The sequence below is a fragment of the Oenanthe melanoleuca genome, chromosome 1A (assembly GCF_029582105.1).
Source record: "Oenanthe melanoleuca isolate GR-GAL-2019-014 chromosome 1A, OMel1.0, whole genome shotgun sequence".
Lineage (NCBI taxonomy): Eukaryota > Metazoa > Chordata > Aves > Passeriformes > Muscicapidae > Oenanthe > Oenanthe melanoleuca.
In genome coordinates this window covers 21,124,160-21,148,904 of record NC_079334.1, presented here as the reverse complement: position 1 = coordinate 21,148,904, position 24,745 = coordinate 21,124,160, and the positions used below count along the sequence as shown (strand labels likewise).

Below are 24,745 nucleotides of genomic sequence, written 5' to 3'. Positions count from 1 at the left end.
GATCTTCCAAGTCTCTTTATATTTCTGTCTAGGACTCCTCTAAGAAGTTATTTTGATTCTGTGGGCTGCCTTAGGTTGTAATTCCTTGTAACTTTTCTTCTCAGTATGCTGATTAATGATGTAGGACCTAGGGGAAACAAGAAGGCTCAGTAGTTACTCAAGTTAAAAAAGGCTGTTAAAATACAGCAGAACAGGTTGGTTTTTCATCTTAAACGTCTACAACTGATGTTAAGCTTTTTGTCCATCCTGTGTGCTGGCTATTACTTGTTTGACACACATGTTCAGTCCATGTAGACTGTTATGCTTTAAGGCATCTTCTCCTTAACCATTTTACCATTTTGCTGAAACAGCAGTGCTAACTTTAATAGAGCAAAAAGCCATCATGGGTGAGGTATGATCCTTCCATTAGTGTGACTGACAAGCACAGCTGCTGTCACGTATGGGAAGGTGATACCCCAGACTCAACAGCCAGTGGATTTTTTAGCTGCTGACTTAAGCCTGTGCTCCCATGGGATGACTCAGAAATTCCTTCAGCCGGTCAGATAAGTTCCCTGCTTGCTTTTAAGAACAAGGCTTGTGATTGGTTGTGTTGGCAGGACAGAAGAGATAGCAAAAGGTGTGGTCAGATGGCGTGGCTTTCCTGCTTTTGAGGCTGATAGCCTTTGGGATAATTGCAAAAGTAACAAAGAACATGGGGGTAGCTTAAAGGTCACTCACAGAAAGGGGGCTTAATCTTGGTGGTGGGATGTTAGATAGCAATGTAATGTGGTCTGTAACAGGGTCCTTAAGACCTGGGAGCACCTTTTCATAGAAACTTGGCTAGTTAGCTAGAATGACTTGAGATTAGTAGTGGTGTCTGAGTTAATAGACAGTGGTCTGGGAGCCTTAGGTCAAAGATCAGGAATGAACTTACGTAAAATAAACTTTGAGAGTCAAAGTCCATGCCTTTCTACGCAGTCTAAAACCCTGATCAAAGAGGAATGACTGGTTGGTGTCATGAGCTGAGGATGAACTTGGTTATGGAGGTCTGAATGTAGTGGAAAGCATTTGGAGATCTCAGGATTGGGGCATGGAAAAGAAATTGGCACAGTAGTTGGTGTAATACAAACAGCTTCATATTTTGGAATCTCTATTTTAGGATCAAGTCTCATCTGTGGGGCTTTGTTTCTTGCCTGGCATGTGACAGGAAGACCTCTGTCTTCATGTCCAAGCATCTGTCCTTTCTCTTGATCCTGTCCCAAAGCACAGCTGAAAGACCTGGATTAAAAATAGGCTGAGGTACAGGACCATATTTGGGCTACTTGGTCTGCCTGTTGCAGCCCTTCTCTTAAAACAGTTGACACTCAGCATTTCACTAAGAGTGCTGGGTTGCCTTGTTTCTTCCCCCATCCCCCTTCTTGGTTTACCTTAGTGCTCTTATCCCTAATGGAAACACCCAGCACAGTTAGCTGCAAGGGGAGATGCTAATTAGGCTGCAGTACCTCTGGCGGCTGAGCTGATCTAAGAGATTCACTGCTGTCAGAAAGGAGAGATCTGGCTCCAAGTGCAAACTCCCACTCCTATTTACTGTCTCTGGCATTCCTTATGCGAGCCACTTTAATTCACTGACCTGGCAGAAAGCTGTCCAGTTCTTTTGCTGGGTTAATGAATTAGAGCAGCTCTTGGAGGGATCCAGCAAATGCTGTTGTTGCAAGGTAAGCATGTGGAGAGCATGGCCAGAAGCCGAGAGCAATTGTCAGTTCTTTGCATCTCCTGGTACTCTACCCGCAGAGGGAAGATTAATCATCTGCTGAACTAAAAAAGCTTGCTTGGTAGTAAATGCAATGCACTTAATACTGGAAGCTGATTATTCAACTTGTTTCTCTTGTTAATGTCAGAGGGAAGAATTTGTATGTCTGTATAAATTATGGAATGCAGCTGGAGGTATAGAAGAAGAGGAGTAAGTTTATGTAAATCACTTCACATGAAAATGGCAGGTGCTGTCACCTTGGTGTTACGTTGTCATGAACTGGTATAAAGCTTTATTTAATTACAGAGCATCGTGTCTCTGCTTCTTGATGTGCTGAAACGTATTTAACTCATCCGCTCTGCCATAAAGGGATATTAACTTTCAGATTCTCAAAGATGACACATTCATGGTGGGGGGCCCATCTATGCCATGTTCAGAAGCAAGACAGGGAAGGTGCTTGGTCACCTGGCTGTGCCTTGTACGTCTAGCAAGGGCTTAGAAAGAGGAGAGCCAATGACACCAAAGATTCCTCAATTGACTTTTGCAACACATGGACGGTGTTATAATGATGGCTTCCCCTTGGGTATTTCTTGCCTAGACTGAATTTGCAGAATTTTCCTCTGTAATTACTTTTCATCCCTTTAGTAATTAAAGCAATTGCTCATGTGAGGTATTTCAGGTGAAGAATATGTTTAATGAATATCGTCAGTTATTTTCTGATACTGCTGAGCAGGTAGACATGAGGAAGAACTAGCTTCAAATAAATAGTTTGCTGCTGATTGTTTGGCCACCTTGGCTTAGAAATTGCTGTCCTGAGGTTGCAAACCCTGACATGTAACATCAAGAGTTTGCTTTGAAAATGAGCAGATTGCCAGCAGACTTGTGTCTAGTGAGGCAGATTTAAAAATGAGAAATGGGAAATAAGTCAGCAAGTGTCATTACATTGGAGTATATAGCTGTGGTACTTCTGCATATCTCTTGAAGGTTGTAGCAGATCTAGCAGAAGTACAGGGAAGGATAAAAGTGATGATGAAAGGGATGTAGCAGTTCTTTATGGGAAGGACTGAAATCTTCACTTGCAGAAAGAGCTGTCAGGAATAAAGGTATATGACAAGTACATAGAAGATTGGATGGTAAGGCAACTAAAATATGGAGCTTTCCCATTTTCAGTTACAAGGATGCACGTGAGAAATAATTGGGTGCCATGTATGAGCAAAAGGGCAGGGTTTACTACTTATTTTTTCCATATAATGAAGAAATTAGCATTGCAGCTCTTGTCCATGGGATGCTTTGCAAGTTGAGGCATCAGCTGGCTTAGTTTGCTGGAGAAAATTTGCCTTGTTGCATCCTTCCACAGATGCCACATATTTGGCTACTGTTAGAAAGAAGATAATGGGCTGGATGGATCTTAAGTCTATCAATGTGTGGCAGTTCTGCCACTGTCAATAGAGTGGTCTGGGGGTGACCACTAACTTGGGAAATTTTGCTGTCTCCTTCACCTTGTCAGGGCATCCCTGTTTTGTGAGGAACAGGCTGGAACTGCTCACAAAAGGTTTGACAATCTGACCAGCATAGCAGGCTTTTCAGGGGGCTCCATTTCACCACTTCATTGAGAGGGAAAAGAAAAAGAAAAAAGCACTAAAGAATACTGTTAGAAATACCCATATTTGGGTTGAAAATGTACTGGACACATCAGAGGTGCTGTGCAGCACAGGTAGCAAAGTTCCCTATGTGCTTTCCTGTGTTAGATTTGTGCTCTGTGAGGTATGTCTTTAATGAGGAAAATGAATAAAATTACTTAAGCTTGGGTATGTCTGAAAATAGGTAGCTAACAAAAAATTATATCAGAAAAAATATACACTAAATTACCCTGACTGTATGGAAAATAGTAAAAAGTCTTGTAGAAGTTAATTGGTATGTTCTTAGAATTTTTCGGTCTGTTCTTTTAGCAGAAATAATATTTTGGATAATAGTTAATTGTGCCTGTAAGTAGCCCCCATTTTTTTTAATATAACACTGCTAGCATCTCTGAAAAACCAAGTATGTGGATATAATTGTAAATTATATTTACTGCTGTTGAAAAGTGGTAATTAAACCTAAGGTCTTCTGCCTGCTGAACAAGTGTTTGAGCAGCTGAAGTTCCCATGGCATTTGCTATTGGATGTGTGGGACTCAAACCTACTTTAGTGGAGTGTGGTGGGGAAAGAGATGAATTTTGTGTCTAGGACCTAATTACTCACTTGTTTTTCCATGAAACCTCCTCAGTGGGTATCTGTTCGTTGGTGGGTGACTGGTTGTTTTGACACAGGTTGTTCACTAGAAGTTGTAGAGATTTTTCCACGTTATCTGTGCTCTGCTTCATGGTGGGAAGATTGCCTTCTCTCATTTGTAGCTTTTGGTCCTTGTCTCCACAGTTCTTCAAGCTCTTGATCCAAACAAGGTTGAGTGTTTGGTCTTGGCTTTTTTTGGGTTCAAGACTGATCAAGGAGCAGTGGAGTGAGCACAGTCTGTCTCCTAGATTTTGTAAGCCACCCAAATCCCCTTTTAAATATAGTTATTGGTTACAGTTCGTATTTTGTAAATATTTTCTTTGCAGTGATTTATGGCTCTTAACCTCCTCAGTATGATTCACAACATTTTGGACTGCCTGCTTCCTGGGGGAGAGAATGGGGGGTTGTTTTTTGTTTGTCTGGAACTTGGATCTGAAGCAGTTCCAGTTCTAGAAGCAAGTAGGAGATGGAAACAGAATGTGCTGGGTATTAATAATCTCTGTGTCGGTCTGTTGCACTGGTGCTTGTCTGGCTCACTGGGGAGGCATCCCTCTGTTTCACCGTTCAGATGGAGATTGCTCAGAACTCAGGTGGTGCTGGAGCCCTGCCTCCCTACTGCTGAGGGGAAATCCTCAGTAATTGGTTGTTCATCACCTGCATCACTCAGCTGGTGGGAAGGTGGTTGTAGAGCTGCCCCCAAACCTTTTGGAACACCCTTGTGTATCTGGGTGTCCTCCCCTTTTACATGTGTATGTGTACATGCATAATCTGTGCTTCTCTTTGCAACTGCCTCTTCTTTCTTAGGGTTTCCTTGCTGCTGCCACGTGTAAGGGAGGAGCTGACCTGGGGGCACAGGCAGCAAGGAGTTAAAAGTGAAGCACATGCTTTGCTGTCCCGGGCTCTGATGTGTCTCTCAGTGACCTTGAGCAGAGCTCAAAGCTTGCATGTGCAGGCATGAATGGCATTATCACCTGCATCAGTGTATGTTACACAGGCTGTGCTGAGGAGGTGCAGTGAATCCAGTACTGTTCCTAAATGTGAGACCTTTGCTGCAGCATGTCTGTGTTGCCTGATGACAGGCCTTGGGACCTAGGGAATGTGTGTTAGTGCCCTTCCTAGCTGATTCTCTGGAGAAGGGAGAGGTCTCTCTCTTCACTGGGAAGTGCTGACACGAGGCCAGAAGGAGCTTGAATGCCTTGTAGGGAAGGAGTCAAGGTGGGAGTGGGCACTTGGTAAAATGAGGGCTTTCATCATCTGGCTTGGTCAGGGTAGCACTGCTGCCAGGATCTGTTATGTGCTGCCTGAGAACAGGCTTCAGGCCCTTCCTTTCATCTCCTTTCTAATGAATTGAGCCAAGGAATAACTGTAAAAGGGAGAAAAAGAAAAGATCTGAAGAGACTGACTGTTTTTTTCATTTATGTTGTAGCTGAATGTGTGGCAGTGGACAAATGTATTGAACTAATGTTACAGTGGTGGAAAGTTCAAATATTACCTTAGGGCCATGGATGATAGAGATGAGGGAGCTACAGCATGCAGAAGAAGGTATTTAATGTTAAACTACTACTGAAAAATCAGGCTATGTGAAAGCATGAAAAGCATCTAGAGTCTCTCAGTGCAGTTAAGAAAGTAAGAGTAGGCGAAGATCCCTTTTTCCTTCTATCCTTTCTACTCTTTTTGCATTTGTCTCACGTGCTGCAGCATGACTCCTGTGTGGCAGCAGCTCTCTGCCATATGCAGGAACAGCTGTGAGTGCTTTTGAGCAGGCCACTATACATGATACATTGCACCCTTGGTAAGAAAGGAGTTCTGCCCTCTGCCTGGGAACACGTGGATGGGAGAGGAGTGCAAGCAACATTCTGGCTTCCTCCCCTGTGGAATCAGCAGATTTAGTCTTGGGCAACCTATATTTTAATGTAGCTGTCCCTTTTAGCAGGAATGTTGGTGATTTTTGGGAGTTACTTTGGAGTACTCACTTGCAGGTGTTGTATGCAGTGGTGATAGATAAGCTGCTCCTGTGTTTTGTCCTTCTTGGACAGACTTGCCCTGAGGAGCAGAGGACACTGATGGAGGCATAAAAATAAAACTACTAAGTAGCATGGTGTGATTTAATTGCAAGCCAGCTGCATTGATTCTTCCCGTAGGGTGTACTCTCTAAGTTTGGAGAGCCTTTTTGTCATAGAGGTGAGGGAAGGAGAAGAGAGGGGACATATAGGGGACGGCTTTTGGATAATATCAAAAGAAAGTTTCTGAAATTTTTCCTCAAAAATTTGGTGTTTGAGGGATGAATGGGTCTTAGACAAATAAAAATACTTCATTCTACTAAGCTTCTCCTGAGACTTGCACAGCTATGGGAAGTAGACATACTTGCCAGGGCAGTATTGTCACTCTTCCTATCACAGATAATTTATGTTAACCAGATCAAACATGTTTTGTTCTGCATGCCCAGCTCTACTGAAATGAAATGGAAAGCTGCCATTGCTCTGCTCAGCATGGCAAGACCCCAGTGCTTACTGCTTGCTTGCTCTTGTCTTTGTATATACACTTGCTTTGTAACCAATACGCAAGTTCAAGGTCATATCTTTAAGTGGTAGTTCTGGGCAGAAGATAAACTCAATTGGCAACACCAAGAAAGTATCTGTGAAGAGATGTTTCCAGATATTTGTGAAGTGTTCTATATTAAATGATGTGCACAGCAGCTTAGCAAGTCCAGTCGGTGGTTGGGAATTGGTGTGGGCAACTCCCCTCAGATTTCTTTCATCTTTGGTACACAAATTGTATATTTAAAACAGGAAGAAAAAAAGAACCCAAGCCAGCAAAAACCTCACCCCTACTCTTACATCTTTAAGGTTTGCATATTTTCTTGACAGTGCCTTAAAAAGACTGACTCTTAGTAGTTGCAGTCCTTGCCTTCTTATAGGACTTCTTTTTACTTGATGGATTAAGGAGGAACTCAGGTTGGCATCTAAAGAGTTGAAATGACACTTAAAAGTGCATCATACGGGTAGTCAAAGCTTGACTCCTGGCAGTCTGAAGCAAGAGTGAGTGGAGACAGAGTGAGTGGGTGGGTGCTCTTTGAATACCTTGGCCTGTCAGTTAATGCACTTGGAAAGGGACAAGAGCAATAAAACCTTCCAAATTGTAGTCTGCTTTGTTCTGTGGCTCTGAGGTTTTGAGGTCATCGTTCTGACTAAAGTGCGAGAAATGCTATTTTCTCATCAAGCCATTTTGCAAAGGGGCCTTGCCTTTATATTTAGTGCTGTGCTCAAATTTTAGCACTTTTCAGTCTAAGCTCACACAAGCGGCTGAGGTTCTATTCCTTACTTTTCTTCTGCCAGTAATCTCTGTGCAGGCATTAGGACTCTCATCTGGCACACAGATCTCCCTTATTCCTCTGCCTGCCTCTTGTACTTTTTCTGTGAAAAATACCCCTGGTGTACCCCTTGACCTCTCTTTGCGATGCCAGTGAGCGCTTGAGAACAGTGGAACAAATTGCCTTTCTTAGCTGTGGAATTGGTAGCAAAAAGCAGCACTTGGAGTTTTTATAAATCCTGCAGTGGTGATGAGTGTTTCCTGTTCCTGGGCTCACTTAAATGTATGCGAAAAGTTAATCAGAGACATCCATAAGCTGTTTCTATATGGATTTTACCATTTAATTATAGATCTTCTTTTGGGGTAGCATTTCTCTGAAGGGAGCTTGACAGAGCAGATGCCATTTTGCCTCAGGATGCACTTCTGGTATTGGCCCGGTGAAGAGCTGCCACTTCAGCTGTGGGATTTTGATGATTGCATGAACATCCTGCCACATGAGATTAGAGTGGCAGTACTACCTCCCAGCTCCAGGATATAAAAGATCCATCTCTTCATTAGAGCTTTCATATGGTGGCAGCTGAAGTGAGGAAGAATGGGCTAAAAGAGAGAAGCAATTTAAGAAAACCAAAGACAAATCTAGTAAGCTGGAAGTTGATAGGAGGGGAGGGAGACTGAGTTCTCATTAGTGTTTACTCATGAAAAGGGAGGGGAAGAACAACAGATCAATTGTTAAGTGCTGCTGGCTTTATCAAAATAATTGTCAAGTGCTAGATAGCTCCATTGCAAGTGCAGTGCTAATACCTAAGGAGTAGACAAGGCACGTGAAAGGAATTTGTGTGATTTCTACTCATGCGCACACTTTTGTCTTTTCTGATTTCAGCAGACAGAAGGAGGGGCACAGACAGATGGACAGCAATCACAGACACAGAGCAGTGAGAATACTGAGAGCAAATCCACTCCAAAACGACTTCATGTGTCTAACATTCCCTTCCGCTTTCGAGATCCTGACCTTCGGCAGATGTTTGGGGTAAGTTATGAGCACCTTTTCAGGCATGGCAGCTTCTCTTTCTCCACAGGTGGGATACCTGTTGCTGTGTATTTGTGTGAATGAAAAGCTCCCCCCTCACTCAGTTTAGTCAGCACACTGTAATATATTTGCAGGATTAGGACAATTGGTAGTGTTTAACTTAGCTGGTAAATAGACAGGAGAACTATAACAGTGTTCTTCCTATTAAGATGTTCACAGAATCATAAAATAGTTTGGTTTGGAAGGGACCTTAAAGACCATCCAGTTCAAGCACCCCTGGGCTGGTACATCTTTCACTAGGTCTGCTTAGAACTCAATCCAGCCTGGCTATGAACACCTCCAGAGATGGGGCACACACAACTGCTCTGGGCAACCCACAACTTCTCTGAGCAACAGTATTCAGTGTAATCTAACAATTGGTTTGGGAAAAAAACCAAAGCAAAATGAAACCTCACCTTACTTCTGAGTAAAGGCCAGGATTAAACGCTGACTTAATGTATCTCTTGCAAAGCACTGTTTTTCAGTTGCATAGAAACATGTTGAAGTATTTTTTTCCTCGTGATCCATTTCTGTGATGAAAGATGGCTGCAAACAATTTGCCAACCAGTGATTGCATGTGGAAAAGCTAATGCAAGTCAGATGGTATTTTACATTGTATATGATATACCTTCTGTTTCTTTTGACCACATAGTTTGTCTTCCCTAATCCGTGGATTCATGATTCTTGATTTATAAGGTCTTTGAGGAAGAGTTTGTTTCTGAGTACATGTGATGTCTCATTCCATGTGAACACAGATAAACAAGCTAGATGTCTCATGACCTGACCTTGAGGTGAAGTTATCTATATGTCATCTCATCATCATCAGGAATATTTGACTTGTTGATATAATCCTTGGTTGATGACATGTTTTAAAGTCTTCAGAAATACTTATTATTTATGAAGTTAACAGCTGCTGCCTTTAAAAGGTGCAGTTTAAAGAATCAAAGTCAGGAAAGCCCAAAACTCTTGTTACCTTAGGCCTGAAGTATATATATCTTGGTCCCCACTTATAGCAGCTGCTCCTCCAAATTCTGCAGTATTTCTATTTCAGTTATTGCATTACCTGAGCCATCTGTGTGGGTGTATATGCATACACAAAGGCATACACTCACATGCAGAGTAGTGTTGCAGTACTGTAAATGTGTCTGATTCATGGACTTGAACACTGTAAATGAGAGAAGAATTTGGCTTATCTGTCTGTAGCTTGGACAGTACAAAAGGAAAGAAACAATGGTTAAAAGGCAGAAAGGCAAGGCTGCTATTCAGAGGTACCTGGCCAGGCTGAAGAAATGAGCTTAGGGAAATGTTAATATACTCAATAAAAGTGCATTTCAGGCCTTTCATCATAGTCAAGTTGCTGTCAACCAGGCCCCTCAGTCCCTTTCTGCAGCACTGTTCTCCAGCATGTCATTCTCCAATCTGTCCATACATCCAGGGTTCCAGGTGCAGAATCTGGCACTTGTCTTTGTTAAACTTCGTATGGTTGGTGATTACTCAGCCCTCTAATTTCTCTAGGTCTCTTCACAGGGCCTCTCTGCCTTTGATTTATCAATTAGATACCTGGAAAATTTTAGGGTTTTTGTGATGATGCTTAAATAGTGGAACATGTTGCCCAGATGGTTTGTGGAACCTCCGTCCTTGAAGGTATCTGTCTTGACTGGACACAGCCTGGCCAAAAAGATCTCATTATACCTGCTGTGAGCAGGGGATGCACTAAATGACCTCTGGAGTCAATTGCCAGCCAAAACTATGAATCTGTGATTCTGTTGTTCATATCTTAGATTATTGTTACACTTTTGATGTCTGTGGAATGTTTTCAGAATTAAACTCATCTCCTGGCAATCTGTGATTGCTAAATCTTCTGCTCTGCTTTTGTGATCTTTTTCCTTGCTTGCTTTTTTGCTATTGCAGGGCTGTGCAGTAGGCAATTCTGTCCAGTTTGGACAAATAGTTGCTGAAATCACAGCCAGTTCTTGGACCACCTGTTACAATCTGTATTTATCACATTCTGCTCTGTGCTACAGCTGTTCCCCTCTCCTGGGAGCTCCATCGCTTGCATAAATTGTCATCCCCATTGCTGTCCCTTCTCCTGGGACTGGTGCTTAGTTGACAACTAGCCTTTTTCACACTTGCTCACCTCGATGCTTTTCTGCCATGTGCTCCTGGGGTGGGAGACATGGATGACATGGAAATGACAAGGACATCCCTGTCCTGGTCACTCTTACCTATGCTTTGCAGGTTGGGACACCCAGGCAGTTTAAATGAGCTGCTGTCCTAAGAAATGACTTGATGAAAATATACCCTAATTACTTGCTTTAAGGTTTCCTGTCCATTTTTGGGCCTATATGGTGCCCTTTTTGTGCATAGGAGGGGCGGGAATAATGCTAGGGGCGGGGAATAATGCTATATGAATTGGTTTCTGGTGTTCCTCTGGTTTTTTTTTTCCTCTAAACATAATCTCAAGTCCCAGCACACTGATGTGATTTTTAACTGGGTGAATAATATATTCCTTGTAAAATCTTTTGGTAGTTCACCTGGCTCTGTGGTTGCTGAGAGTTATGCCTGCCAGAAGAGGGTTCATCTTCTGGGACACGAAACACCCCATGTGCCATTCTTCTGTAATAGAGAACTTTGATACTTTGCCAAGGAAATAATGAATGATTCTCGCACATCTTCCTTCCTATTTCAGTGTTGCTTCTCTCAGCATGCTCATAGCCTCAAGCAGGAGAGCATGCTCTCTGAATCCTGCTTGTTTCTATTTCTTTTTCAGGATCAGGATGCTTTCCTTTGGGTGACTCACTGAAACCTAGCCTTTCTCCTAAAGGGGCCTCATGGTTGTCTGAGTCTTCAGCTGTGACTAGCCTGTAACCCCCATCTTCTCCCTCTCCCTTCTGTGTGTCAGGTCACATCTCCTCAGCGTCATATCTGAGAGACTCAAAATCCTAGCCTGGAGTGATTTTCCCAGGCTACTGTACAAAGAGAGAAATTGGGTAGACAGTGGAGCCGTGGAGGAAGAAATAAATGTGATGGTAGGGAGGAGTAAAGAATTCCCCTTAAGGATGGAACAGCATGCGAGAGGTCAGCCCAGTCCTGGGGCACAGAAAATATCTAATGCTTTTGTCCAGACTTGAGTAGAGGTGGACTTGAGACATGTTGTCCCATGTGTGATTAAATACATATTACATAATGCTTCCTAAACCTGCACCATTTGGCAGAGCTGCAAACATAAGGATTTCTTAACAAATTTGAATTATTTGGGTTCCGACCATGTCTCAGCTATAATGGGTTTCTAACAGGTCCTTGAGAGATCCTCAGGAATAGACCAAGAATTTCCTTGTGTATATGCATCTTACAGAGAGGCAAATAATATGGCCTGCTTAAAACAGGTGATATTTACTTTACATTTCATGAGGCCAATGAAAAGACTTCGAGAAAGCTTCTAGAAGGAGTAGGTTGTTTTTTAATGCACCCACTGGGGAATAAATCAATAGTTGACCTTGTTCTTGCAGATAAAGAAGAGTTAATAGCTGACCTGAAATCCCACTGTTGCCTAGGTACCGGTGATTGTTATTTGTCTGTATTTGCTTTGTGCAAACAGAATATGGCATCAGACAGCACTATAAGGAGCTTTGGAAGAGTCTGTTTCTTGGAGTTTAAACAATTGGGAAGATAACTGCCCAGGAAGGTACCTTTAAAAGGGAAGTATTAATGGAAGCCATAAAGTATTCCATGGCATCATACTGATGGCCAAGAAGGCATGATTCAGCAGTCGCTGGAGCTACGGTAATAAAACTCAAAGTATTCCACACTTTAGGCAAGGAGGAGGAAGTAAATAGCAGTGAATACAGGTGCAAACTTAAGCAAAGAAGCAAGTGAAAAAGATATGCTGGTCATGGAGATACTGGTGGCCCAAGTGTAGAGAGCCCATCAGTTTTTTTTTTACATGCAAAGATAAAAGGTCTGTGTATGGGTACAGTATAAAAACTGGAGGTAGTTGTGTATTTTTGGGGAAAAACCCCACAGACAATAGCAAACCAAAAAATCAAACAGGGAAAAAGCAATCCCCCAACTGATTGTTTAGAATTTAAGAGGGGGTATTTTTACCTCATCTGGTTTTCTACATAATTAATAACAGAGGAGGATGAGACAGTGCTCACTAATATTTAAAACCCAGTAGATCTAGATAAGATTTGTCCAGTGATAACAGCCAAAGCAAAGAACTCCATTATTCATTAGTAGTAAATTTTAGCCAATTCGTGTAAGCTACAGGAGTTGCAGAAGAGTGGAATGCTGCCCACCAAGATTCAGTATTGAAAAAGCATCAAAGGGGTGAACCAAAGAGCTAAGAACCTATATGTTGATCCAAGATAAAAATAAATTTGGAACATTTTAAAGACGCCGATTAGAATCTGATAAAAATATGTTAGTATCTATTTAGCAGAACTTTGTAATATACACCTTTGCAGACAAATGCTCTCTTGTCTGTTTTGACAGGTTGTACAAAGCAATACTGATACAGTGAAACATTGCTCAACCAATTGAATTTGTCCAAGTGACCAATTTTTAAGAAAAATAATACTTATCTCAAGCACAACTCACATTAGAGGGATTAAAAACCTCTTTAATGATAGATAATAAAAAGTAGTAGCTACTTGAGAGATAGCTGTGATCAAGACTGTTTCTATTGTCAGGTTCCCCAGGGATCTGTTTCCACTGCTGTCCTGTTCGGTATCAGTATCAGCCCATGGAGATGGTACTATTAAAACCTGCCAGTAAGGTTTGCAGTTAAAAAACTATTTGGTGCAGGAAAGAGACAGATAAGGTTGCTGTTAGAGAATGAGTAGAAATGCCTGGTTGACTGATGATAAATCCAACAAAAACGTGTTTGATGCAGCTCACTGCGGAGTACTAAGTATGTGGGAGCTGGTCTGTGCTCTTAAGATGGAAAGATTTCTTTGGAAAACACTGATTTGGGGGAATACTAGTGATTGTTGAAGATAGTTGCTTCAATAATTCAAAGAGGTATCAGGTTGAATGAGGGATGTGATCTTGCTCATGTTCCAAATTGAAAAGACCGTGACTACATTATTTAATTCAGTTCTGAGATCATTTTAAGAGCAAAAGAAATAAACTAGGACTTGGAGGGTGAGTGATTTTTTTTTTTTTAACTTGGTAAGGTATTCGGGACATTATTTACTCAGCTTTTTAGAAAGAGATATTAGGAGATGATAAGTAATTTCTATAAAAATGCTTATATATGGGTGATACCTACTAAAAAGGGGTGTAGCTCTTGTTTATAGTCAAAAGATTTTCCAGTTGAAAGCTGAGATTTAACACAATTACCCTTCAAATAAGAAAAAAAAAATCATAGTCATTGAGGCTTATTTGAACAATGGAACAGCTTACCAGGGAGAAGAAGAGTTGCCATTAGTGTTAAAAAGAAATTAACAACTCTTTTTTCAAAATCTTACTGTCCATTTTCTGAGGGACCTTCTTTGGCTATTGTATGCAAGGACTCTGATGTGATGGTAGTCATGTTGTACAATGGTGGTAGGATGTTCCCTTCCTTACTGAACTGTCTGTGCAGAAGAAAAGTTGATATTTCCCCTCAACATATTTCTAGTCCTTTTCAGCTTTGTGCTGTGATTGTGTCTGTGCTTGCACCTCATGGTTGGTAGCTTCAGCCCTTCCCTCTCGTGCTTCAAGAAGCAGTCCTCCTCCTAGTATAAAATCTACTGGGATAGTCTGGTCATTTCTGGATTTGGGCTGATGGACTTTGGAGTCTCCTGGTGAAGATAGAGGCAGGGTGGGACAGCCTGAAAGAGGAAGATTCTTCTGTTCCCAAGCTGAATTTTGAATTGTCTCAACAAAAACAAGCAAAGGGGATTGTTTTAATAGTTCATATGGATGTCCTTGCACAAAATCTTTCTTACCTGTTGTGAGAGCAACAATATGAGGAGTCAGAATTGATGTTTCTCAGAATTTACTGTGATGAAATGCTATTTGGTTAAAGGTAAGATTAAAATAAGGACTATGTTGATGATGTTTGCAGATGAAGGTGAGTTAGCACGATAGAGGCTGTGAATTTTTTCAGGCTCTGGCTTCAGATGGAGACCCTGCTTTTTTTTAAAACTTGCTCAATCCATAGCTACTACTTGTAGACTGTTAGCTCTTTCTGCTGGGGAGCATAATCAGCTCAATTGATAAAGGGGTTTTATATGTTATCAGCTACAACAATAAAAACCCCTAGGTGTTTTCTATAAAGATGACTATTATGTCCCATTTAATTAATTTCAGTTAATGAAGTTATTAATAGTATCATTTTTTACAGGTGACAGAATGGTAGCTTTTTTTCTTTTTTTTTTTTTTACATTGGAAAAGGTTGACATTAAGGCAGGTAATGCTATCCTTTTCCTTCTCTAAGCATAATTCATATCTTTACTGCAAGGTTCTTTATGATGACCACTGCTTTGTAAGACCCAAACAACAGAGTTTTGCAAACTCAGATAGTTTTGGAAGCTCTTGCAGCCTTCAAATCTTGGCCTCTGAGGAAACATTTTGTCACTTTGCACTTCCTAAAATATCCTGATGAATATAATTTCTCATCCAACTTCACTCTTGTGTCAAGAGTGCAAAACACCTCCATAAGCCCATAGTTTGAGGCTAAAGCAAACACAAATTAGACTACAGCTCTTTGTCAGCAAGAATTTGGTGGAATTTTAAGTCTGTATTTGCCAGTAATTTACTGGCAACTTAACCACAGAAATAATTAGCAATCCACAAGTATTGGCAATGGAAGAAGTACATCTTTAAGTGTTAAGGTATATAGGTAATAATACGATAGAACAAGAAGCTCTGGCCTGCAGGTGTTGATGCATTTGGGCCCAAAGTAGAGCAATAACACACTTGCTTAAAGGTACTCTGCTTTCTGAGTGGATTGGACACCTGAAGAAGGGGGTTCTGTCTTCTGGATATCAAGATGTATTTTAGGTTTTTCATCTGCTGGTACTACTGGCCACCAGTTGCATGTAACATGTGCATAGTGCCAGTATTGGAGAACAAATATTCTGACACAAAGTGGCTTTGCGGCTTTTCTTGTTTCCGAGCTCTCCCTCTGATGATTGTGAGCCCCAGCTTTGTCACAGGATGGGACTTTGTTCTTGCTGGTGTTGGTTAGAGTTTTAAGAGGTTCTGCTGATTATATTGATGTGTTTAACCTGGGCGTTTTCTGAAACCACCTTTCCAAAAGGACTTGTGTGCTCAGTGCTGCTTGAACATTGTATTTTTTCTGCATGGCCATGGTGTGCGGGGGTGCTTATGCCCCTGCAGCTGCCGGCTTCTCTTGTACTGTCTGTCTTGCTCTGAGGAAGCTCTCTGCTATCAACTTCTGTACTGACCCTCTGCTGGAAGGCAGCAATGACTGGATCATGCATTTATCTAAGACTTTTTTAGATTTTTTTTTTTAGTTACTAGGAGCGTCTGCAGCAAGACTGTGCTGAATGTTATTTAGTAAACAGTGCTGTGCTGTAGCTGGTTTTAATTGGATAAAAGGCCTGGGTAAAATTACATGGAGTTGTCTTTTATTGACCCAGTTTCATATGGATTCAGTCTGCATGCTAAGTACTCTCAAATTGATTTTGGAATATATGCTGCTTTTGTGGGCATGGGTCCAAGTACCTTTCCTGCAGCATCAGTACCAGGTTACACTGCAGTCATGCCTCTGGGGAACGGCACAAAGCAGGAACAAGGAGCTGGAAGTGTAGATCTGGAAGCTAGACTGGTGTTAAGATCTGTCTCTCAGGATGGTGCCCTGCAGTAATGTTCATCTCCATCTCACTGTTTCATGTGAAAATCTTTTATTTGGGATTTAGAGAACAACAAATGACTGAGAAACTATGTTTGTCATCATGTTTTGTTGTTTTTTGGTTTTTTGGTGTTTTTTTTTTTTTTAATGATGGCTGTGGTTTGTAAATCCTTTTAGAAATCTGTGTGTGGCTTCCTGTTACAGTCTGGTTTCTCAGAAAATGTGTGTTTTGTTGGGCAACAGCTCAACCCTAGTAAGGGCTGCTTGGTGCTTGTTCATTATCTGTTCACTTGGTAAACTGTGGTAGTGCTTTGGTTTATAAATCCTTGGTGCTTCCATCTTCCTGTCAGCAAAGCATAGCAGTGTAGCTCGGCTGACCAGGGTTGGCCCCATTGCTTGGAGAGATGTGACTCAGCTTTGGGTGAAGAAGTTGCTGTGCTGATAGTGTAGTTCTGGCAGACCCCATGCTGCCATAACTAAGCACTGACTAATACACACTATGATGGAGCCAGTTGTGCTCAGCTGAAAGTATATCCCATGGAGCTGGGACCTAGGGAAAGGACTTTCTCTGTAGCATGAATCTATCCTGCTTATAAAATGCTCTTGCTCACATACCTCATGATGTCGGTTTCTTGGCTGTTTTGAATGTTGACCATCTATAAGAATGAACTGTTTGACACCTTTGAAGTTTAGATAGCTCATTGGACTCATCTGTAAGTGAACTTTATAGGGCTAACAAAACTGCTTGGACATACGGAGTTCTCTTGTAGGGATGATGATGTCACTTGATTTCTCCTATTATCTTTGTTGTTCCATGATTTCTAGAGAATTTGCCTTGTACTCCCTGTTGTTTGATTCTTTAGGATTAAGTTATTTGTATGGCACATTTTGGAGCTGATTTTGAAAGCTCTAGACAGGGACAGGAGTCAGGGCCAGCTGGAACAGAGCATATAGGAGGAGCCCTACCAAATTGTCAGTGCCTTGGAAGACAAAAGCTTTCTGGTGCCAGATCTCTCAAATTTATTATGCTTAATGTAGCTATGGGCTCAGCTGGAAAAATCTGTTGCCTTCATGACATCTGTGTGAAAAGAAACACACAGCATGCATATCATTCCTTGCACAATGCCCTTGAATCTATGATAAGGTAGATTGTGTTCAAGCAAGATTAGTTTCTGGTTGTAACTCCTGTCTGTTCATATCTTTGTGCCTCTTAAAAACTTTATTTCCAACACTCCCTGCTACCATTGTAGAGGGTCTGATTCTCATTTACCTGCTGTACTAAAAATACCTGAAAGCTTGTCAAGTTTACTCCAGGGAAGAGACCATTAAGATAAAACAAGATTCTATAGCTCCTTGCCGTGGCATGACAGGAATAGCATGTGTGTGTGTATTTTCCTATCACATGGCATGTGTGTGAGCAGTTCATGGAGGTGGCATCTTGCACAACCTGACATGGTAGGTATTGCTGGCCTCTTGGTCACACAGTAAGCTTTCTAAATCATGGTGGGGAACATTGGAGATGGGTAGTCCTGCAATACCTTCTCCAGAGGTTGTGCAGAGTTCTTAATAGGAGTTCTTGGTAATTATTGAGTGAGCCAATTGAGTCTGTGAGCACAGTGATTCGTGTCTTCAAGGTTAGAGATTGGAGGGTTAGTCCTCATGGCTGACTTAAACATGGGGCTTGTTTTGTTTGGCATGTCTTGAAAAATACAAACATGCCTGTATATACATGATTTAAAAAAATTATTATGAGGGCACTTGGTGTTGACCCTTGTATTTAGATGGCCTAGCATTTCTCATACAAAAATGGTGACCTTTCTCTAAGGAGCTCTTAAAACTTCGAATGTTTGCTGTAGACTGTTGACATTTGGTAGGCGAAGGACCATCGGAGAACAAAGTGCCTTTTTATGGTTCCGCTAGATTAGATTCAGCTTTGAAGGAGTTATAAACTGTTAAAATGAACTAGTTCTTTTTTTCCTGCTTTCATTCTTCAGGAAAATTCTGACATGCTACCAAAAAAGTGCCTTCCAGTGCTGGGACCTGCTGTGTAACCATTGCAGCAATGGCAACAAGAGACATCACGTTAGGAACTGTGATAATGGCTGCAGCAGAGCCTTGAGGAGCCCAGCACACATCCTTCTGCCTCACAGCCCTGCTTTCTTTCAGGGAATTTCATGGAGCAGGAAACCCCGCCCCAGCAAACCTCCATTCAACAGCAGCCCCTGTTGTCTCTGCTCTTCTCTCCCAAGGAGGTCCTTCCCTCTTGCTTCTTCAAACACCCACAAGTCCTGGGCAGAGAAGAGATTGGGGCAGTTTGCCTGGGTGGCTGTAGCCCATTGCAGTAGATGCCAAGCCTGTGTTTGCTGTGACCACAGGCTGTTAATTCTGTCATCTGGGAAGCAATGTGCCTCCATCATCTCCTAGCAGGGAGAGCCATGCTGCCTCTCGTAGAGCTAGGGCAGACCTCTCGCACTGTGTCACTGCCAGCGTCCTGTCAGCCGCGAGAAGCTGAACGCACAGGACAGGGTTTCCTGTTGGTGTGGAAGCCCTGCACGGGGAGCTGAGCCCAGTGGGCTGGCAGGCAGCACCGGCAGCAATGCCTGAGGATCCATTCCCAGCCGTGTGCAGAAAGGGCAGGATGGCACCGCGTCATGTGCGCCAGAAACTGCGCGGTTTGTTCTCTTTCAAGGTGATTCTGATGAGGTAAAAAATAGTGATTTCTGATGGCTTTGAAGATTCTGAAAATAATTTTGGCCTTTGCATTTATTGAGAGCCTGGCTGTTTCAGGGACTGTGGCAGGGCTAGGCAGCTGAGCTGATCTGGCAGGGGACAGATCCTGCTCTCAGGCAGGGTGTGCTGCTTTCTGTTCCTTTTTGCTTCTTCAAGCCATAATGCTCACTGACCCTTCAAGCCACTTCAGATCAGTACGTTGTCAGAATATTTGTGTGTATTCCTTTTCTTGGGCTGGGTGTTTGCAGGATTGCTGAGCTGTATCAGTTTATCTGCAGGTGAGAATGAAAACTGAGGCCGCCTCTGGAAGGCTGGTTAGACCAGACAAGGAAGGACAAAGGAGCAGGGACAGCCCTTCAGCAGCAGCAAGCTGCTAAATTGGTTCAGCCCCAGTCATGTAATGATGCTGAGATAGTCTACCAAGAAAGCAATCATGACAATCATGACTGATTCCTTTCATGGCAGTACCAAAGCTGCATCCAACAAAGACAACAAAAGGCAATCAACGGTTAATCTCCTTTATTGACAAGCCCACACCAAGTGTGGGATAGAAATAGAAAACGTGTTTTAGCTGTGATTGGTAGAGAAGTGGTCAAAAGAGGATCCAGCATGGATCAAGCCTAAGCTGTTGAGATGTGAGGTTTCAAGGAAGATGCATGTTTACATTAGCATTATGCAAACTTGTGTAACGTAGGATGTTGTGAATTCAATTGTTCTTGGGATGAATAGAGTATCAAGTATTGTCCTTGAACAATAGAACAGTAAAAACATCTGTGAACCAAGATCTCCTTTTTAAGAATGGAGAAGGCAAGCAGACAGAAACTATAGCTAAAATTGTTGAAAGTGTTTTGTTTGCTTGCAGACAGTTGTGGAATATTTGTTCAAGGGACTCGGCAACTTTTTATTGCTTAACATATTTGGAACCTCTCCTCAGCCATCCTGGCTGTCTGCTGTAAATGTTCCAGGTTTTCAAATCTGGCCACAAGCCTCTCGAGAAGGGCACCCACAACATGAGTATTATACCCATTTGACTTTGAATGCAACTGTTAAATAAAAAAAAAAGGCAAATACTATATTAAGAACGCTGGGCAAAGGGGAGAGTGTCCCAGTGCCTGGACCCTGTGTTCATCATATTTTTTAACTGTGAAACCATTCATTATTTTCTTGTTGGTCCTTCCTTCATTTGCTATCAAACTTATATCAAAACCGTGTTGATGGAAGCTTTCCTAAATAATGGTGTAGGAAAAACTGATGTGGCATTTGTCTGAGTGCAGTACACGAGTATACGTCTCTAGAATGAAGACTGCCCCATATATACACTCCTAAAAACAACATCTGGACCTGTCTTTCTAGAGATCATACCTCCAATTTGGAAATGGAGCACTGTCTTCTGGAGGACAGAGAACTGTGGGCCTCCATTGAAGTGGTGATTCTTTTACCTCTAGGCTACTGTTTTGAGTCTGGCTGCTTCAGTAAAATATTTTAATATGTTTCTATCAGGGAAAGATGTAACCCATACATGGTTCCACAGAGGTGGTAACTCTCCTTCTGTGGTAAATAGAGAGCTCTTTGGAGTACCTTCAGTGCAGAGCTCTGCTTGGGGTCTCCAGGCTGAGGCAGATGTCAGAATTCTATTACATGTAATAAGCTTGCATAGGTTGTTGACCACTTACTATATCACAGGTTGAAGTTGAATGATATTTTTCTGAAAAACAAACTGTTGGGAATTTTCCATTTTCATGGTTTCTCAATCTGCCATCAGTTCTTTTGAAGGCTTGGAGTTTTGGAAAATAAAGGGAAGGAGAGAAGCTTTAATGTTTGAAATCCTTGAGGCTAGGAGTCTTATGTTACTATCCCTTCCAGGGAAACATCACTGTTAAGTTTCTCTTTGTGATAACCACTTCAGGAGGAAGCTGAAATGCTGAACTGTATGTGAGAAATGTTGTTGACTATCTGGGATGAAATCATAGAACCATGTCTTAGATGAAATAGTAGAATGAGGGAAGGAAGAATTGTTTAGATTAACAGGGGAAAGATGAGCTTCCTCAAATCCCTAAAACTCTCCTGGAGATTGTTTTTCTTCCTTTGGAGTTTTGTGAGAAAACCTGGAGTTTGTGACCAAGACGATCTGCATGTCTTAACCTAGGGGAATTGGGTCACATCACTGGCATTTTATGCCTTTGCCTGTATGCTAGAAATGGAAATATCCTCACCTTCTCATTGCACTAAGCCAGCTCCTGCAGAAGGTAGGAAAAATGGACTGCCAAAAATAAATCTTTTTTTTTCTTTTCCCTTGTCTCTGCAGCAATTCGGCAAAATCCTTGATGTAGAGATAATCTTTAATGAGCGTGGCTCGAAGGTAAGTCCTGTTTCTGTACTCGCTTCTCTTGTTTTGATTGCAGAGTAAAAGGCAGTTCATTGCCTAGAGAACATATTCTGTAGAGATCAGCAGGAATTAGTGTGATGGGGGAAGGGAAAGCTATTTTGGGGACTGTCTCCTGTTCCCTGTGACTCAAGACTCTGAGCTTGGTCATTTCTGGGCAGCATGTAAAAATGTTCAGAGACACTCCTGTCTGTCGGTGGGATCAGGTTCCCCAGCCTTTTGAACAAACAGGGACTCAGTCAGCTGAGCCTTCACACCAACCCATTCCCATTGCTTTGGCAATGGCTGCCCTGTGAGGAAGGCAGATTAAGGTAAAACAGCTTTGCGTGATGGGAGACTGTAAGAACAAAAGCTAAACTCACCCCATCCCTGCCATTTTCATTGCATTAAAATACTTCAGTAAAAAAACTGTCATATCTCATATGTGAAAGGATTTTATTTACTGTGTTGCAGACTTACTTGGCACTGCTGAGATACTGACCTTTCATGTTTGAGATATTTGATGCTTTAATAGAAGCATCCTCATTCCACTTGCTCTGCCCCATGTGGACCTCCCCCGCAGAATTTGCATTCACACTCCTATGTTCTTACTACAGATATATTAAGAGGCATGTTTTGTTCAGGGTTTATGGTAATTTCTATCTCTGGAGATGAGATTTCAAATGTTACTCAGGTCAGCTGCAGAGAGATTCAGTGATCTCTGTCCTAATTGGCAATTGGTTCTCATCACGTAACCAGTATCACCACAATGACAAATTGCTGTGATTCTCTCTCTGCCCAGGAGGTTCAGCACTGGAATAGCAGGGAGTTTTGCAGGTCAGGAGCGAGGTGCATTGCCAAAGCTCTATGGGGGAAGCTTGCACAGTGCATGTCTATACTCTGCTTGACTTAATCAATGCTAAGATTCCCATTTTCAATTAAAACAAGATTTCCCTCCTCCTCACACACACGTGTGTGCACATGTGTGCATGCACACAAAAGGTTTTGAAGTTGCAATTCAGCTAAGCAGTTTTGGTTTACAGTCTATGCCTTTTGCTTGGATTTGAGGTCCACAGTTTTTACAGTGGCCTCTTTGCTTCAACACATATTCTGGGATATGTTCATGCTCAGAGCCCTCTGCAAATTTCCACCCATGTTGCCCAAGATGCATTCTGAAATTCTTCAGTCTTGTATTATCTGGAAACCAGAAAGCCATTGATCTGTATACAAAAGATATGAATTTTAGCCCTTTCCCCTCATCCTCTGTTTCTGCTTAATACCATGACTTTATTTTTGTTTTGTTTTTTAACAAGACTGTCTGAACATGTAAATATCTAATATGGTTTAGTTAGAGTTTTACTTTCCTGCATGGTTAAAAATCTATATGCTTTACCAAAACAATCAGCTGTCCTGAATTTGTAAATATTTATTCTGCTTTCTGCTGTTCTTTTGATATTTATAGGCCAAAGCTACCTGTGAATTACTCTTGATTTTTAGTCCTTATTGTTTGGTTTTGAGAATAGCCTCTGGCCTCTATCAAATCCCTACTTGTTCAGATATAATTGCAAAAGAAAGAACAAAAATAACTGGCCTGGCAAAATGTTCTTCATATCTCACTGCCTGTGCTTTCCAGAGCAGTGTTTTCCTCTTCACACATGAACTTCACTCTCTCTCTCCCATCCATACAGCCCTGTGTATTAAACGCCCACGGCTGCCCTTTCCCTTCTAGGCAACATTGGCATTGAAGGCTTTTCTGTAAAGACTAGATTTATGACTGTGAAAAGTACCTTCTTGTGCTGTTGCTAAAGTCCAAGGTTTCTGGTTTTCAGTTAAAACAAAAATTATTGCTGAAGAGTTCCTTGATGAATGTTACCCTGAACCCTTAATAAACATTTGAAAAAACCAAAAACCAGAGATGTTCTTCTAGTCTTTATTAACCATGCAGTTTTCTACTGCTTTTTTTGCCATCTTGTAGCAAAAAGCAGTTACAAAACTGGTAGACTCTACTGAGGGATGTCCAGAATCTGAACAGAATGAAAAAACAGCCAAAGAGTTGTTTCATGGTATCTTTGCATCCTTCTCACCCAAAATAATTCCTGTTCTAAAAGGAATGCAAGATTCTTCCTGCTTAGCATGAAAATGGGAGGCCCCAGTGTTTGAGTGGGGCGTAGCTGCACGAAGCACCTGGTATTCACATAATAATGGAAAAACAACAGTTTGGTGATCTGATGGTGAAGCAAAGGAAATGGATCTTTCTGGAGGCCACTCACTCACTCTTGGGTTCTTCCTCCACCTTAGGAAAAAATCTGAATGCATTTTCCTGCCCTGTGGTTTCCATTCTAATCTAATGATATGAAACCTCTCTCTCTTCTTCTCCTCCTCCTCTCTCTTGGGAATCCGAAAGCAGATGCTCCTGCTGCCTGCCTTGTGCTGTGTTCTCAATGCTCCCTTCCCTTCCCTGGGTTCCTAAGGGTTGTAGTGTTTTGTGTATATGTTTTGTAAATATTTCAAAGGTACAGTGGTAAATCCCTAACTGCCCTGGGTTTGCCCCCACCCAGTGTATGACGGGGTTGAGCAGCGCTTTGTCCCTGCCGAGCTGTGGTGGCAGAACTCTACTGGGATCGCTCCAGGGCTGGTCAGTAGGAGGGACTGGAGGGAGCATTCAGGTAGCATTCTTCATTTTGAATCCACCTGAGATGACCAGGCAGTTTTCTTCGACAGCCTTGGGAAGCTCTATCAAACAGGCTGCATCTTCAGGATCTCTGTGTGCTTACGAAGTTCGGTGACCAAAGAGAGAGCTGGGTGTGTCCATCACAGCCACCTCTCACCTCAGGTTCTTTCAGAAAGGGTATTTGTTGACTTTCTCTATCACAGCAGTGTAGGAGGCAGTTAATGAGTTTTGCTTGTTCTTCTCTCAAAGCAGTGCAACTTCCTGTTTTATAACTCGCTTTCTTCCCAGATTTAGTCTATTTAGTAGGAATATATTGGCCCTGGTAGACCTCACACTGATACTGCTTTACTGTGTGTGAGAAAGAAGATAAACTTTAAACATGCCTTGAATTGCATTTTGTTTTCTTCTTGTTTAATAGAATTATGTCAGTCTTCCCTTGATGTGTTTAGCTTTTTTTGCTCGCTTCCAGGAAACTAGCTGTTTGTTTCATTTATCCTGTTTACCATTACATTTCTAGCTCTGACTGGTGTAAGTGCCTTTAAATAGCATTCTGCCCATGGTTGCAGTTTACCATGTACTTCACTGAACCGTGAATAAAACACCTCCAGAGGAAGTCGAGAGGATTCCTGCTCCTTTTGTTAGTGGAGATGCATCCTCTAGATGCGTATTTTGCCACTATTGTGCTGATTTGAACAAGTGGACATATTTGCAGAATTAATGCAGTCTGCCTGTGTAATGAGTACCCTGTGGCATTTGTAAAACTGCAGGGGAAGGGAATCCAAGCTCTTTGCTCACCAGCTGTGT

General features: G+C 41.9%; 1 protein-coding gene across 18 annotated transcripts in view; it reads left to right on the top strand.

Annotated features, from left to right (window-relative positions):
• Positions 1–24,745, top strand: part of RBFOX2 (RNA binding fox-1 homolog 2) — a 164,735-nt gene that overhangs the window by 112,233 nt on the left and 27,757 nt on the right. For all 18 annotated transcript variants that reach the window (XR_008842283.1, XR_008842284.1, XR_008842285.1 and 15 more), the window contains 2 exons: positions 8,189–8,335; positions 21,214–21,267. Coding sequence is in view for 15 of the 18 variants with exons in the window: in XM_056510455.1 (XP_056366430.1) it covers positions 8,189–8,335; positions 21,214–21,267 (201 nt within the window). In the remaining 3 variants the exon portion in view is untranslated. The remainder of the gene's footprint in view (positions 1–8,188; positions 8,336–21,213; positions 21,268–24,745) is intronic.